At 32.4% G+C, this 17,013-nt stretch overlaps 1 protein-coding gene across 1 annotated transcript; it reads right to left on the reverse strand.

The window, feature by feature from the left end:
- Positions 1–849: 849 nt before the first annotated feature.
- Positions 850–1,544, reverse strand: LOC148180346 (uncharacterized). The gene is made up of 3 exons (XM_088036824.1): positions 1,340–1,544; positions 1,121–1,290; positions 850–1,068 (listed from the first exon to the last, which is right to left on the reverse strand). The coding sequence occupies exons 1-3, from the start codon at positions 1,542–1,544 to the stop codon at positions 850–852; spliced, it is 594 nt and encodes a 197-aa protein (XP_087892950.1).
- Positions 1,545–17,013: the final 15,469 nt, after the last annotated feature.

Consider the following 17,013-nt stretch of genomic DNA (forward strand, 5'->3'; position numbering starts at 1 on the left):
CAAGCGCAATCAAACTAATGCTACCTTAGCAACTGCGTCAACGCAATTTAGCGCCGCTGACTTGAAATCGAACCCCGCCACTTGTGTAGTTCGTTGGAAGCTTATTTAATTATTTTTAAAAGTTTTATGATTTTGCAAGTTGCATACTAAAGAAAGAGTATTTTAAAGAAACTGAGTTTTGGTGGAGCAAAACTGGCTTCGGATTCAGAATCAACACATTATTATTATTAAAAAATTAGCACATTGCTCAATTTCGGCGAAATTTTGTTGACAAGTATTATTAAGTAGTAGAAGTCATATTAAAATGAAAATTTTCCAGAAGCTAAGTTAAATCTTTAATTTTGATTGATTACAATTAAACTATTTAAATTAAATTACTGGTTAAAAATTAAATGTTAAAATATTTTATTAAAAATAGTTACAGTATTGAATTCACTAACAACAATATTATAATAATATTACTATGACTCTGAAAACTAGATATTTATTTTTTGTGTGCATGCATCAGCAATTTTACGCAATAATAGAGAATGTGGCATTTATTTTTTCTCATTTGAAGGAACATTTCTTCTATTACATATTTACAAGAAAATGCGCTATATTCCGGACACATGTATGAAGAAACTCAATATTTAACATTATACCTACCTACGTAGAATATTCATCCAATCTTGGAACGAGATCAACATCTAAACACTCACGTAATAATAAATTAGAGACTTAACTATGAAAACTCGAGTAAAATATGATAGTTCAATGAGTAGATACAGAACGCCAAGTAATAAATAAATTTTATTAAGATCTAAATTTATAAATTTATTTACATAGCATCACGTACACGCCTCTATTTTATCGCACGTCTTTACTTGTGAAACACATTTCGTTATTAATTGCCACTAAATAATTACTAATTGTCGACGTTTGATGAGAAAATAAATGAACATTTTGTACCGGGCTCGTTGAATTATTATTACTGCTGACCCCTGAAGTTGAACTTGTTTCGATATTATCGGTTTGTACTTTTTCTCTTCTTTCTCTAGCTCTTCTGTTTTGGAACCATATCTTTACCTATCAGTGAAAAAAAAAATAGGATTTATTAAAAAAAAGTTTGGACGCTTACTCTGACATCAGCCAAATGCAGTTGTCTTGCTAGGTCAATAACAGCTTCACTACTCAGATACGGACTTCGCTGAAATTTTTCTTCCAACACCGAAAGTTGATGACTAGTAAATGGTATTCTAGGATGGCGTCCAAGCTGTCTTTTTTGTGGTTTTAGTCGTTTCTGGGCCCCTTCACAAGTTTGTTACAACTGAGTTATAAAGTGAAGTTTGGTACTTACTTGGGACTTTCGGTGGACAGTATCTCGTACATTGTAGCCACGCGTAAGGGTCTAATATTTCAGGGGTTGTTGAGGAATCACAAATGTTAAAACTGATATTCGCACTATTTGTATTGTTTCCGGCTCTATTTAATATGTGGTCTATACTAAAATCCGAATTTGTTGGTGTTACTTGGTCGTTAGATTCACTGTTTTGTGCGGTCATGATTGAAAAAAAGGTAAAAATGTGAGACAGTATGCAATTTTCAAAAGACTGTTTGCAAACCAGTTAGTTACCCTTATTTTATAGGTCCCCACTCTTTTCATTGAGTATTTGGGTAGATCCCATCTTGGGGTAATTATGCGTAAAATAGTAGCCTATCTAACATCAGTAGCCTACTGGTTGCCCCAGGAAGGACGGACTTATAATTTGTGGACCAATAAGAAGAATAGCAATACAATGTGTTCTTATAATAATAAATTAAGGGTAGGTATTACATTGTACGATTTTTTTATGTTGTATGAAAAATAGTGTGTTACTCCCCCCCTCACATTTTTTGTGCTAACAACATTTTAAATAGATTTAAAATGTATCAAAATTGCAGTTTTTTTGTATAGTTGCACATAATTTATGCTGCTCCAGCAAAATTATGTCGTCGCTGTTTTGACGCTAATTTGACTTTTTATGAAGTTTTTTTTTCTTGTAAACATTGGCAACTACCCATCGGTTGACATACCTATTAAAATTTGAATATTCTGAAAAGTTTGAGGGTTTTGAATGTACAATTTTTATTTTCGATCATGCAAAAAGTAGGTGTTTTTTGAACAAATTTTAGTTTAAAAAGTACTCGTTTAGTGAACTCTGCCTATTGCAACACCCTTTTTGGTTTATACGACAAATCAGCTATCAATTTATTTCTACGATCGTTTAGAAAGTAGTCATTTTTTGCATAAATTTTCGTTCAAAAAGTACGCATTTAGTGCATTGTACAAAAATCCAACGCATCTTCCAGATGTGTTAAACAATAGTTATTTGTTTCACTAGGCTAGAAAATGGTCTTTTGGAAATGCGAGGAAAGTATTGAAATCCGAGCCCGGAGGGCGAGGATTTCAATTTCCGAGCATCCCACTCAAATCAAACGATTGCAGATTAATTTCAAATTAATTCAAATTAAATTAATTCAAATGTGTTTCAGCAAATTTTTGTGGTATCTTTGCTTAATTAGTCTACCTTTATTATTTTCGAAGGTCATTGGCCTCCAAATCGGCACACAAATTGACACAATTGTCATTTTATGCAGCAATGCCAACCTGCAAAATAAAACCAACTATTCGAAATGTCACTTTTGATTGCCTAGACATTCAAAAGGTGATTTTCTTGCCGCAAATGAGTATCACAAATGCTATGAAAATAATAATAGTTCTAGTTTGACTTTTGGTATGAATTTGAAATGTCATTCACTCATTTAGGAAAATTTTATCAGTAGGGAAATAAGTTGGTAACACCGCATTCAAATCGAACGATGAAAGATTAATTTAAATTCAAATGTTTCAATAAATTTTTGTTTCTTAATTAGTTTACTTTTATTATTTTGGAAGGTCATTTTGGTCTTCAAAAGGCCACACAAATTGACACAATTGACATTTATGCAGCGATGCTAACTAGTAATAGCATTTTCTTGCCGCAAATGAGTATCACAATTGCCATGAATAATGACGGAGTACACAGTTTTATTGCACGCTTTTTGCTTAAACACCACAAATCAGCAATCAGCAGTCAAATTATATTTATTTTGACATTTGATGATATGATTTCTAATTATCTGTTCTTATAAATTAGAAATGAAGAACAATAGTAGATAAAATATTATAAAATAAACGTTTAAAAAGTCTTTTAATGACATTCGGGGCTTTTAAAACACGAGTCATGTGCAAAAACTGTTTTTTTTTCTGATTTCGTGCTTTAAGAATTACATTATAGCATTGTCTTTTCAATAATTCTGTATGTATGTCGCTTCTAAAATATTGTATTTCAGAAGAATATCAAGATGATTTTAAAAACTTTCTTCACAGCGCTGAAGCTGAAGATTTTTGAAGTTTCTTTGTTAATTGGTTTGTTGTTGTTTTGGGTCCTTTGTTGCTTAGTATGTGGTAAATTAATGATAAAAGTTTGTCAAAACATTTACTTTAATAAAATATGAGTATGAACAATTTCAAGCATTACATGTAAGCATTTCTATCAGCAAATTTATTTTACATTAAGTTACATAAAAATTATTTGGAAAATTAAAATAGAATTAGTTATTAGCATTTCCAAACTAAGCCACAATCGTTTAGAAGGAAAACAGACTAACTCCAATTACGCCATTTATGATATCTGTCTGTTGTTCAGTTTTTTAAATTTTTGCTTGCAATTAAAGCTTTCCTCTTGTTATTGATATTTTCAAAAAATTGTGTTTATTACTTTCTGTATTTAACTGTAGCAGCTAAATATGTTGAAAAATTTATAATTTTTGCCGCTTTCTAAAAATACCAATTTTGGAGTTAGTGGAATTTTGCTCTCAGGTACAGAATTGTTCCCGATGCGTTAAGAAACTCCCTAAAGCACTGTTTGATGAGTTAGTACTCCTGTAAATTTCTTGTCAAGATATTAGATTTATCCATGGAGGAAAAATAGTATAATTCATGCGTCCATGGATTCATCCAATAATAAACGTTATTTAATGACAGTTGACAGTTTTGAATGACCAACTTAACCGTTCAAGAAAATGTCCCTAATATCGAATACAGTGAACATTCGATATAGTCACATTTGATATAACCAACCTTTGATATTGTCAACTAATTTAGTTTCTGTCATTCGATATAATCACATCAACTGTCAGTCGCTAAAATAACCGTGTTAAAGATGCAAAAACAGAAGAGACAGTGTTTATTATCGTTCTGAAGAATGTTTCTGCTATTTTCTTCTTAAATTTTTTCCATGTTCTTTTCTTTTCTTGTTTTATCACTGTTTGTTCTCGCTCTTGACAGTTGGTATTCTTCGTAGTTTTCGTAAATTTGTATTTGCAAGGTTTTCTTTAATTTCGGTATCTTGTCTTTTATTGTTAATTTTTCGTTGTTTGTCTACTAACACTAATAATAATTTTTTACTATTTTTCCTCTTTTTATTTGTATAGATTCTGATTGAGGTACCGTCAGAAATTGTCTTTAATTTGTGATTTTTTTAGTTTATACCTCTTTCGTTATTGTTTATGCTCTTTACCTTGTCCCACATGTCTTAATTATTTATTATTGATTTTTCGTTTCTGTTGGTAAATTCTCTGGTTATTTTGTGTATAATGTTTGGCTATTTTTCATCTTTAGGTCATTGCCTAGGCAAACTCTTTTGTCCTTTCGGTGTCTGCATATACATAGAGATACCATAACATTATTTTTAAAATATTGTCTACCCATTTCGATATAATCAAAAGCAACTTTTGTAAAAAATTGTTTCCAGACAGGGTGACTATATCGAATGTTCAATGTAAATGGAAGCTTCAAATTTTTTTAAAAACGTCAAAATAATGCCTCAACTCAAAAAATAATATAAAACACATATTTCGTAAGACAATTCGGCGCACTCGTTTTCTAATTTCGGGACGCGTGCTTTAAAACTCATGTTTTTCATGAAACTTGTATTAATATACTATTCGTACACAGATAAGTACGCCAAATCAGCTGTCAATTTTTTTATCTTTTGACATTTAGGTGCCATTGATGATTTCTAATATTTTTTTTTATAAATTATTACAATAGGAAAGTAATCGTAGATAAAACATTGTATGGAACACGTGTAAAAAATCTTGATAATATTCGTGATTTGTAAATTGGTGTTTTAAACTAGGCAACAATGCAATATGATTAGCTAAGAATGTAAAAAAATGATAGAAAAATCTAGAATCTGAGATTTGGCATCAAATTACCAAAAAGAACAAGGGAAAAGAACTGGCGACGATAATAAATCAGTGAAACAAATTTAGTAGTTTGGCAATGCTGGTTCGTGACATTTTTTAATTAATAATAATGTTAAGATGTTCAAGTTTTCTTTTGTATAACAGATCTGAGTTAAAAACTGACGTCAGAAAAAACTAATAAATGCTGCTAATCTAATCAGATCAATTGTTATTATTCTCCGAAATCTGAAATGTGAATAATATTATACAAGGTGTTTATAAATATTTCTTGCATCAAGGGTGCTTAAGGGTGGCTATGAAATTTCAAAGAAATTTGCCGCTCATTACAAATGTGGGTTTAGATTTTTTAACTGACATTTTTAGTTAATCTCAATCATAGATCAAAGTAAGTTTTGGAAAAAAAACTGTTCTAGTTGTGGTTTGAAATCTGAAAATCATAAACTTGGACACAAAACGGACCCTGAAACGATGTTGATGTAAGTGACATAATGCATAATTTTCGAAATAATAAAATTCACTATAAAAACAAAGCGGCAAAATAGTGCATGTCAGGAATTCCAGAGCTACCCTTGATGCTAGAAACATTTATAAACAACTTGTATGGGCATCTAATAGATTTAGCAACTTATTGAACTAAATGTCTCACAATCGATTAAAGATTGTGAAAATAAGTGACACAAACTATAAACTATTGCGAAGTCAATAATAAGAAATATTTGCAAAAGATTCATATTTTTCTCAAGGAGCTTATTATTATTTACTCGCAGACTCCTCCCATCTTAGGAGCTCTAGGTAGAATACTTGCAAGCTATGAAAATGTAGCGCACTTTTTGAAATTTTAGTAATAACAACTAGGAAATTAATAAGACAAATTAGAAAGTTAATTGACTAAGGTAAACTAAAATTGAATCTCATTATGAAGTTAGAATTAATTTAGGGGAATAAAAATACAGACTATCGGATAATAAAAGACTTGAATGGATTTTACGGAAAATTTCGATTAGTGCGAGAATATCTAGTGTTTTTGTTTTTGGGTCTTTTATATCTACGATTTTCTCATTTTTTGTCTATAAATATGTTTTGTTAATATGATGTTGCAACAAAGTTTGAATACGTTAATAGACTGTTGTCATTTTTGATGCATTAATAACTTCGTTACTATAGCAACATATTAAAAATTGTATTTAAATTACCTTTAAAGTAATTTGCTTATTATGCTTGCAAATTTTTATCCTGTAATTCGTTCCTTCTGCAAATGTTGCAATCCAATAGCGGTGTTATGTGAATTAGGTTTTGGGGTACAAAAGACGATCGTATAAGTGCTGTCACTGTAATGTGTCAGAATTAAATTTGTTTGTTGCCGTTTTTAAACAAAAGTCCCATTTGAGGAATGTTTTACTTTTGCTTGGAACATCATGTTTAATGATAGAACGTCCAAGCGTCCTTCCGGCAGGACTTTCTGTCCTGCCGGAAGGACGTGCGTTGGACATCCAAGGTTTTTAAATGGAAGTAGTGCTTCCAGCAGGACGTAACTTATACCAGCAGATTCCTTGAAAAATTCTGAGAAAATTGATACTTGTCTCGACTTGTTATCTTTAATGTGCACAAAGATATTGAAATGTACATTTTTCAGTCAGTTCGTTGCGAGTAGTCAGTGGCGCACACGAGTTTTGTTTTATAAAAATGGCTCATAATAATTGTGTATTGAGATTTAATGTATCCGATAGAGTTAAAACAAAAGCAACGAACTTTGACAAACCCGGAAAAAACAAATGGAGTGCGTTAGTTTTCGGTGAAAAGTATGGGAATGCCATGTGCCATGGGACTATTTTAAAAATTGACGGTACCATTGCCAATGTTTTGTGGGATCTGGATAATAAAGAAATGGCTATCAATGTAGAACAATTGGAAAAGTTGGGTATGTTTTTTTAATTTTAATTTGAACGGTAGATGACATTTCGTTTTATTAATATTAGATAGGACCGAGAAGCTAAAATCTACGACTGCTAGCCTGCCTAAAAAGAGAAAAATAGAGTCCATGGATAATGCAGGCCCATCAACTTCGTCACGTATACAGTATACATTCAGTTCTTCTTCATCATCATCAGACGAAAGTAACGATAACGACGATGATATAGAAGAAAATATGATAGGAGATGAGGCAGCAGATGATGCAGCAGCGGAAATCGTAATAGGACAAGAAGAAGAAGAAGACGAAGTACTTGTTCATGAAACAACATGGAGATTTAACGTAAAAGTAAGAATCAACAATTTTGGAGAAACACAATACAAACCCAGACTACGAGCTCCAAATGTTCATAACATGAACGAACTTGATATGTGGTTATTATTTTTCCCGGCGGAAAATATTCACAATATTTTGGAAGCTTGTAATGCCAATATTGATGAAGGCACAAAAAAAATCAGCAAGAAAGACTTCTACAATGTCATCGGCTTTCTCTATGCTATGAGCACAAATATTTTACACAGTAGAAGAGAGTATTGGTGTACAAAAAATGAAAATACAGTTTTTCCTGCACCATCTTTTGGAAAAAGATTTGGGATGGGGTATCACCGATTCGAATTTATTTTACAAAATTTAGCATTCTCTGTGGAAGACACCAATGCAGCAAATGACAGATGGAAATGTGTTCAAGTGTTAATTGACATGCTTCATCAAAAATGGAACGATGTGATTTCGCCAGGCTATAAAATCTGCGTTGATGAGTCTATGTTTGCTTGGTATGGCCGCGGAAACCATGACCCTGATGGAATGCCATCTGTAATTAAAATTAAGAGAAAACCCAAAGGTGTAGGCTGCGAGGTGAAAACTTTATCTGACGTCCAAAGTAATATCATGTTACGCTTAGAAATTAATGAGGGCAAAAATATCATGAGTACAAAAAAATGGCAACGTGAATTGGGGGCTGGAACAGCCACGCTATTGCGATTGACAGAGCCCTGGCATGGGTCAGGCAGAATTATCATTGCAGATTCTTGGTTTGCTTCAGTAAAAGCTACCCAACAGTTGTATGAACAAGGGTTATATTTTATAGGCATTGTAAAAACTGCCACCAAACAATTCCCCATGAATGAATTAAAAAGACGATGTCCCGAAGAACGAGGTGGAATAGTAGCTGCTCAGACAACTATAGGAGCTACTAATAGAGATTTGAATATTATTAGCTGCGCTTGGCGCGATAAAAAAATACATACTTTCGTGGGATCATGCGGAACGACGTTACAGGGAGTCCCTGCGAAAAAAAATCGAGTAAATGACCAAGGGAATAAATACACTTACGAAGTCAAGAGAAATAAAATGGTAGAAGAATATTTTGATGGAGCCCCTTCTATTGATACTCACAATCATTTGCGCCAATCGGGATTAGCCTTAGAGGAAGTCTGGCATACACAGAACTGGAGACACAGAATGTTCGGTTCTATATTTGGAATAATAGAAACAAATGCTTATCTTGCTTTTAAATATTTCAATGAACGCAATAAAATAACTCATGCAAACTTTACAAAAAATTTAGCATATCAATTGCTAACACATGATTGGAATGCAGATGAACCTGCGACTCAAAACAACCGCCCTCAGAATCAGCAGCAACAGCAAAGCCAAGGACAGCAACAACAACAGCAACCACATGTTTTGGAAGCATTAAGCGCCAACTCAGAGAAACAAAGAGTTCAAAGAAAATGTGTAGTGTGTTCACGAATTAAAAAAATCCAAAGAAAATCAAGTTATTTTTGCAAGCGATGTAACTATGTTTTGTGTGCCCCAACCACAGGTCGAGATTGCTTTAGTTACCATATTGTCAACACTATACCAAATAAATAGTGAAACCCTTCCTATATAGGCATATTCACTTTATTTGTTGATTTTTCTTAATAAATGTTTTGTGTTGGCATGTATCTCATTTTTTCTCTGATAATTATTTTATGTTTATTATGAGTACCTCATATAAAACCGGGGTTCTACGCCTTTGGAAAATATGCGAGTACTGCCGGAAGCCTAATGCGTCCTGCCAGCAGGACCACGCGGTTTGAAAATAAACGTCCTTCCAGCAGGACAAAGCTGTGATGTCCAACGGTCCTTCCGGAAGAGGCTTCCAGCAGGACAAGTGACTGGACGTTCTATCATTAAGGGTTCGCACTGATTAATTAATTACGTAATGGTTTATGCACAGCAATTTTCATGTCAAAATTGACAAATGTCAAATTATAAGGGGACAATGGCGCCAACTTGGTACTCTTAAAATTTTCAAAGTTAATTCATCAAGATTCCAACCTTAAATAAAAAATAAATGTTAAAGTGGGTACTTGCAACTTAAACCGATATGTATGTGAATTGAGTTTTGGGGTACAAAAGACGGTCGTGTCTTGTTCTGTCAATGTGAAGTGTCGAAATTAAAAATGAGTGAATATTTTGAAAGACTCGTCGTACTAATTGTTGCGTAACCTAAATTAACAGCAAAATTGATGTCAAAATGGACAAATGTCAAGTTCTAGGGTGATAAGGATGCCAACCTTGTTCTTTGACATTTTTAAATTAATTTATCAAAATTCCATCTTCCTTACTGACATCTAACGTGGAAGTTCATGACAAACATATAAAGAGCCACTTTATGGCTGCTAAACGATATTATAAAACATCAATTATTATACAATCGACTTAAAATAAGTTAAAAAGTCCCTAAAATAAATAAATATTGTGGTGCATTTTTCCAGTGATTGATCTCTAATCGAGAAAAGATTATTTCAGTAAATCTTTACGGTTAGTTTAGGAATGTTACGTGAAAAGTCAGCTTCTGAACTTCTGAAGTGATATGGGTCTAACGAGAAGATACCTATCTCGAATGATTGGCGGAAGCTTCAAACTTCTATCAAATTATTTTGTTGGGAATTCATTATGTTGTTCAAGGAATCGTGGATAATGTTTTATTACAGAAATATGGGGAGCTACACTGGTGGTCTGATTCTTATGTAAACCAATACTCCCCTGTATTATTCAGACCGATGTCTAATTTAAATATTCATTTATTGTGTAACTGATACTTCTGAAAGCAGCAGCTAACCGCTCAGTAGCTGTGGGTTATTATGCGGTCTTAAAACGACTCCGCGGATTCTTTAATTTGGAAATAATCGTTTCTACTTTTAATATCTTTATATTAAAGGATGTAAACTTTGAAAGTACCCAAACATGACTTGTTTTCGTTGATAAAAGAACGTGTAAGCTGAGGTTTCAAGATCCTAATAACAAGAGCACATTGTCGGTGTGTTTGATGAAAAGAGCTGAATAGTGGTTGTGGTGAAGGCACGAGTCGCTTAGGGACAGCCTCTTTGCTTGCAAACAAATCGTTGTGGCGGCTTTCTTGTTGTTGCGTGCCTCCTGGGGTGTCATATTACCTGAAACGAATTAAGCAGATCATGGTGCAATTGTTGCTGTTACTGTTGTTGTTAGAGATTAGATGCATCGTTTAAATCTGTATTCATTCTGACAGGCGGGAATATTGAGCGCTGCATTAAATTTTAATGGAGTTTTCTGATGCTCTTTTCAGTGTTGAACGGTATCGCTTACATGCAGCATGCTGGGGTACCTTGAAAATTACTTTGTGATTATTGTTACAACAGGATTTGCTGATACATTGCATGCCATCATATGGTAAATAAAAGAAATATGAAAAGGGAATTTAAAATAAGTGACTCAACAGTCGTTGAAATAGAAATGAAACAACTGGTAGCGGAAAGTGAGGAAAATCGACTTGCTGCAATGAAGCTTTCCAATAAACGAGAAACACAGCTGACTCAAGTTCGGTTGAACTGAAATTTCAATAAATATTGGTAATCCAATGTTTTAAAAAATGGGAAACAATAACGAAAAATCACAAAAATACGGCGGTAATTAGAAATAGATATTTACCTATTTATTTACAGTAGACTCTCAAAAATTTGAAACTTAAGGAACCTGGCAAAAAGTTCAAATTATCGAGAGTTTAAAATATAGTGTAATTCAAATAATCGAGAGAAAGACAAGAAAAAATTCAAATAAACGAGAGTTTAAAGGCAAACAGGCAATAGTCAGAATAAATAAACTCCACTTTAATGAAATATCGTAAAACTATTATTTTGAAAGCTATTAATTCCTCTGGTGAAACAGATTTATGTTACGACGACATTTTTAAGAACCCTTTAATAAAAGACATAAGTCAAAAAAAATCTTATTTCGATTTTAAAGCTGCAATGGAATTTTTAAGAATTTTTTAAGGACTTCAAATTAACAAGAGTTCGGGAGGAAAAAATTCAAATTATAAAGTGTTGGTAAAAAAGTTTTCGATTTTACTTCAAATTAACGAGGGGACCAAAATACATTGAACATTTTCAATTTAGCGAGAGAAATTGAGGGGACCGGGAAAAAACTTCAAATTATCGGAAAATTCAAATTATCGAGGGCCTACTGTACATAACAAGTGCGGAAAGTGCCAAATTTCACACGAATAGGAAGGAATGTACATATCACACAAATGCTAGAAACGAGTTATATACACTATTTTTTCTGCGACCCTTTGTCTAAAACAAACAATTAGTCTCGACAATGGTTCAATTTTTTTACTTATTTTAAATGTCATTTTTCTGCGATCCGTATGAATGTCAAATTTGAGTCGTCGGAAAAACTGATTTAGGAGGTTTTGATACCTTTGAAAGAATTGAAATCTAAGCGTCATTTGCTCCACCCTTACAATTAATTAGACATAAAAGTTTGAAATTGAAAGTATTGCTGTATGTTTATTTGCTGCAATTTTGGAAAGAGAGTTCATAAAAAATGCTCCGTATTCACATTCTGTTTGCTCGAAGATAATAAATATTTACTTAAACGATTATTGAGGAAACGGGCATCGAACGAATACATGAACGTGTCCAATATCGGATATTATGGTTATCTAAAGGTGGATCTTTGATATAACAGTATCGTCTTTGCTGTATCGATGTTCTCAAAATACGCATACCTATAGTATAGTTGGCTGGAGTACCAATAGGTATAAACCTCCGAATTATGGTCTCTGGGTAAACTTTATGAAACTTTGATGAATGTGTTGTTGACGAATGATCTATACTAATGTTTACCAATTAAAAATCCCCGCTTTTCGTGGAGCTATAGGGGTAATCTGCAAAAAAAAAACGTAGAAATGACTGATTGAGGTTTCAAAATAATGCATCATTGAATTTCTCTTGTTTGTTAAGTTTTTCAAGTAAAGTCAACTTTACTTTTTTAATATTTTCAACTCAAAATAGTCTGATTCTGAATCTAAAGCCCGTTTTACTGTAGCAGGACAGAATTCAGGAATATTCTTTATAAATATCTTTTTGAGTTAGATATAATAAATACTTACTTTCTTCAGTTTTACTCAAAAAACTTTTACTACAGAGTGTTGAAAAATAAATTAAATAGGCTTTCTAAAAAGTATGAAACTCATTACTAAGGTTAATGGTTCCAAAAAATATTTGAGAAGAACCACTAGTTTCCAAAAATATTTTTTTTGGCATCATCATACAATTCTGCTTATAACTTCTCTGAAAAGACTAAGATTTTGTCTTTCTGACCCATTATGAAACAGAGATCATTGTGGAAATTTTTGGAAATTGAATTGAATTGTTGTTTTCTGAATGAACACTCTGTAAATACAGGGTGTTTTCAAAGTATACTACCAAACAAAAGGTGGTAGCTGGTGAAAGCAAGTATAATCAGTTGAAAAAAAATGCTTATATAAAAGTCTTTTTGTTAAAATAAATAAAATTAATCGAATATTTGGTCAAAATTTCCAGTTCGCCCCTGGTTTAAAGATTATAATCTTGATTGTTTAGCAGCAATCCAAGGTTTGTTGTTTTATAATCCATTAACAAAATATAAAAATCAAGTTACCTTTGACTTTTGTAAAATTAGAGTGTACTTTTTAATTAGAATTTCATGGGACTGTACTTTGAAGTTTGTTGTCAATGTCAGTTTAGTTTGTTTAATTTTAGTTTACCTTAGAGAACTTCTTTAGTGTGTTTCCACTGCAGACATTATCTACTATTTCTTACGCTTTCTTGCAGAGTTAGTCAACAATAAAGTTTTAATTTTGAAATTTTGGCATTATGATGATAATTGATTTAGTTACCACTCTCACGAATGTTTAGAGTGATTTTAGTATCGCCAACTTTAGTAATTTGTATGTTTTGCTAATGGATATTAGGTAGATATTTTCATCAGTGGTGTTCCAAGTAAGTGGTTAAAGGTGTTTTTTTATCGTTACAAAAAAATTAAAAAAAATTGTCAATTCGATTCTTTAAGGCTGCCAAAGACCGTGTTTAATTTTTGGTAGTGTATTTCAAAAACACCCTGCATATGTGTATGACGTTAACCAATTTCAGTGGTATACAAAACTTGGAAAAAATCCGTACTAGACTCGTTCTCCAAAATAAAATTTCCCTATTTTTGAATCTGAGGTGCACGTCTATTCTTAAAATTTTTAAAAATGTTTTTTTCTTGCAAAATTAAACTTTTTTCTGATCTTTGTTTAAAATAGGTAATTATTTGTAGGATTATGTTTACTGAATTTAAATCTGTTAAGTATTGTTACAAAATTGGTCAAACAATAGTCAAACAATAGTCAAACAATAGTTATTTAATAGGAGAATGAAATCTCAAAATGGGTTTCAAATATGCATGTCGTAATTTGCATGACAAGACACAAGTCACTTTTTAGAAGACCCCGTCAAGTGTTACAATCGACACCCAACTGGTGTCAATTGTAACAAGATCAGTGTTAACTGTATTGCATTGGAGTTTACTACATCGTGACTAGGGTCTTACATCATCATTTCATTGCTTTTGAGGGGTGTCTTTAAGGGTCTACGAGCCTGCCCGAAAATTTCTGTTTGAAAAGTATGCAACTTTAACAACACCTTTGATTGACAGCTGCCAAAAGGGATTACCGAGGATTTGGTAATGAGGGGATCATAAACTTTATGGAAACGGTCGCTTGACCTGCACATTTCCTAAGAAACCCAGCGGTTGGAACAATAAATTCGTGTTGGACCAAAGATGAGTTTAAATATCAGGATTTGAGTTTCTCTGCGTTTTGAGCCCGTGAAATTTCTGGTTCTAGTAGGTAAAAATTTTACGGGCGTAATTTTTTTTTTCAATTAATGGAAAATGTATGTATAAAATCCGCAAATTTCCAGTTTCCATAGTACGTAATGGCAAAATGTTTTTTAATTGAAAAATGTAATTTTCGTAAATGTAGTCCGAAATTTTTCCTCACTGGTCGCCGGGGAAAGTTTAAAATTACTTATTATTTTATTATTTTTATTTGAGAAAAACGCATTTAATTTTTTTTAACCAAACCTTTTACCTGACACATGAGTTTTTGGGCCTTTTTTACTTTGTTGTTTTCTGTGATTTAAAAATTAACTCTTCATAATAATACATCCCGATAATCAATAAAAATAGTTCCCTAATTCATTTTTAACAATTTTAACATTTTAAATTATCATAGTTTCTATATTGGTTAATATTTTTTAAGTCAGAACCACACAGGAAAAGCAAAATTGTCGTTTATTGTTATTATGCAAAAAACTATTTTTTAAAAACCTGTATATGTAAAAAACGCGGACCGAAGTCTTTCAGTTGACAATAACAACACACGTATTTAATTTAATTTAATTTTTTTTTAAATAACTAGGTTCTTTGATCAATTCATATCACAATGAGGTTTGATTTGCATTCCAGTTTGGTTAGGCCACCATCTTATGTCTATAATTATTATTATTCTACTTTCTACAAATTTTAACTTGTTACTGTCAAACCAGACCATGTGTTACAATTAACACCGAATAACTTATACAAACATTATTGGTTTTATTTAATGTGTTTGGCCCTAGCCCAAACACAAATCAACAAGAAATCAAAGAAGAGACAATACAAAAAATGATCCTTATCTTGCAATATCTCCTTCTTGCTTATTTTCTCTAGTTAAGTGAAATTAATGTGACAGTGTTTATTTCCTTTTTACTCGTTTTTTAGACATTTGGCTCACACACATGGTATGTACAGAGCATGCGTGCACCCTGCACAGAAATAAGCTAAATAATGAATAAAAACTTTATTTCTGAACAATGTTTAAAATTTCAAAAAAATGCCATTGTAATACTCCTTGTTAAGAACCTATACCTCCGTGCAAATTTTAGTGGCGGAAGGTGTATGTGAGCGCGCAGTGTATGTAGACTTTAGGGTAATTAGCGGCCGTTGGCAATACGTTTAAAGTAGGGTAGAGTGGGGCACTGTCAAAATAAATTTGTTTACTATAACCTGAAAAGTTTTTAATTTTATGTAATTTCACGTAGACTTCGCGTATACACTCTGATAAGTTGGTTCAAAAACAATCCACGGTAGAGCCATTCCACATCCCGAGTTTAACTACAAGTAAAAAAAATACAGTCAAGGCAAGTGCGCCTAAAGAAAAGCATTATTTTTCATTTATTGTTGTACTGAACACATCATCTATTCACTCTGGCGATGTCTTTTACAAAAACGAGGACTGTTTTTTGAAATTACGACCAAGGTACTGCTGGTACTATCTTCATTACGAACAACGAACTAGAAGAACTTGCTGATGATGATAACCATTTCGTATATCGAGCTACTTTACACTTTCTAGATTTAACAAAAAACTATGCAACTATTCAAGTTTTTGTCAAAATTCAGAACTTCCTAATTTGTATTAACAGGCATTATCACATTTCAAACTGTTCATTGTAAACAATAGCACCACTACATTTGTATCCTTAATAAATGTCTCGTCTACCTAATTTGTTGTGAAGTTAAAGTCCTAAACTTTTAATCACAATGGAATAAAACGCAATACCACTTTATTTGTAATGCAATTCATCGAAAATTGATAAACTTCATCGTTGTTATTATTTCTGTCAAAGTGTCTGTCATCTGATGACAAGATGATGACAACACCAGTGCCAACATACAGTCGTAAAACTACCCTTTCACAGTACAACCCAATACATAAATTCTGTCAAATTTCGTGTACAGTCCCAAAATTTGGACGAATAATGACCTTGAAATGTGGTATTCAAAATAAATGAGGTGTAGGCTTTGTTACAATTGACACCTATTACAATTGACACCGGTTTCTCCAACTATATTTTATTAAAAAGGAAATTAAAATCGGTACATATAAGTAAAATTTCTTCTCTTTGTTGGGATAAAACATTGGATAATCGGACAGAATGTTCTGAACCTCCACATTTTCCGAGAAACAAAATAAAAACCACATTTTTTAAAAAGCTAATTATAAATATTAAAAGAAAATTAATTTTGTGCGCCTCCGTCATTTTTCATGGCATTTGTGATACTCATTTGCGGCAAGAAAACCACCTTTTGAATATCTAGGCAATCAAACGTGACATTTCGAATAGTTGGTTTTATTTTACAAGTTGGCATCGCTGCATAAATGTCAATGGTGTCAATTAGTGTGCAGATTTGAAGGCCAATGACCATCGAAAATAATAAAGGTAAATTAATTAAGTGGAGATTCCACAAAAATTTGCTGAAACACATTTGAATTTACATTTATCTGCAATCGTTTGATTTGAATGGGGTGCTACCAACCTATTTCCCAGCTGATGAAATTCCCCTAAATGAGGGAATGACATTTCAAATTCAAACCATAAGTCAAAATA

The sequence above is a fragment of the Gnatocerus cornutus genome, chromosome 1 (genome assembly GCF_029298725.1).
Source record: "Gnatocerus cornutus isolate USDA-ARS CGAHR chromosome 1, icGnaCorn1.1, whole genome shotgun sequence".
NCBI lineage: Eukaryota > Metazoa > Arthropoda > Insecta > Coleoptera > Tenebrionidae > Gnatocerus > Gnatocerus cornutus.

What these genes read in the sequence shown, in the direction of transcription:
- LOC148180346 (XM_088036824.1), bottom strand. Translation starts at nt 1,544, where the DNA reads ATGACCGCACAAAACAGTGAATCTAACGACCAAGTAACACCAACAAAT. An exon ending in CTGTCCACCGAAAGTCCCAA is followed by an intron (nt 1,291 to 1,339) that starts GTAAGTACCAAA and finishes AAACTTGTGAAG; the next exon opens with GGGCCCAGAAACGACTAAAA. An exon ending in TGCATTTGGCTGATGTCAGA is followed by an intron (nt 1,069 to 1,120) that starts GTAAGCGTCCAA and finishes TTTCACTGATAG; the next exon opens with GTAAAGATATGGTTCCAAAA.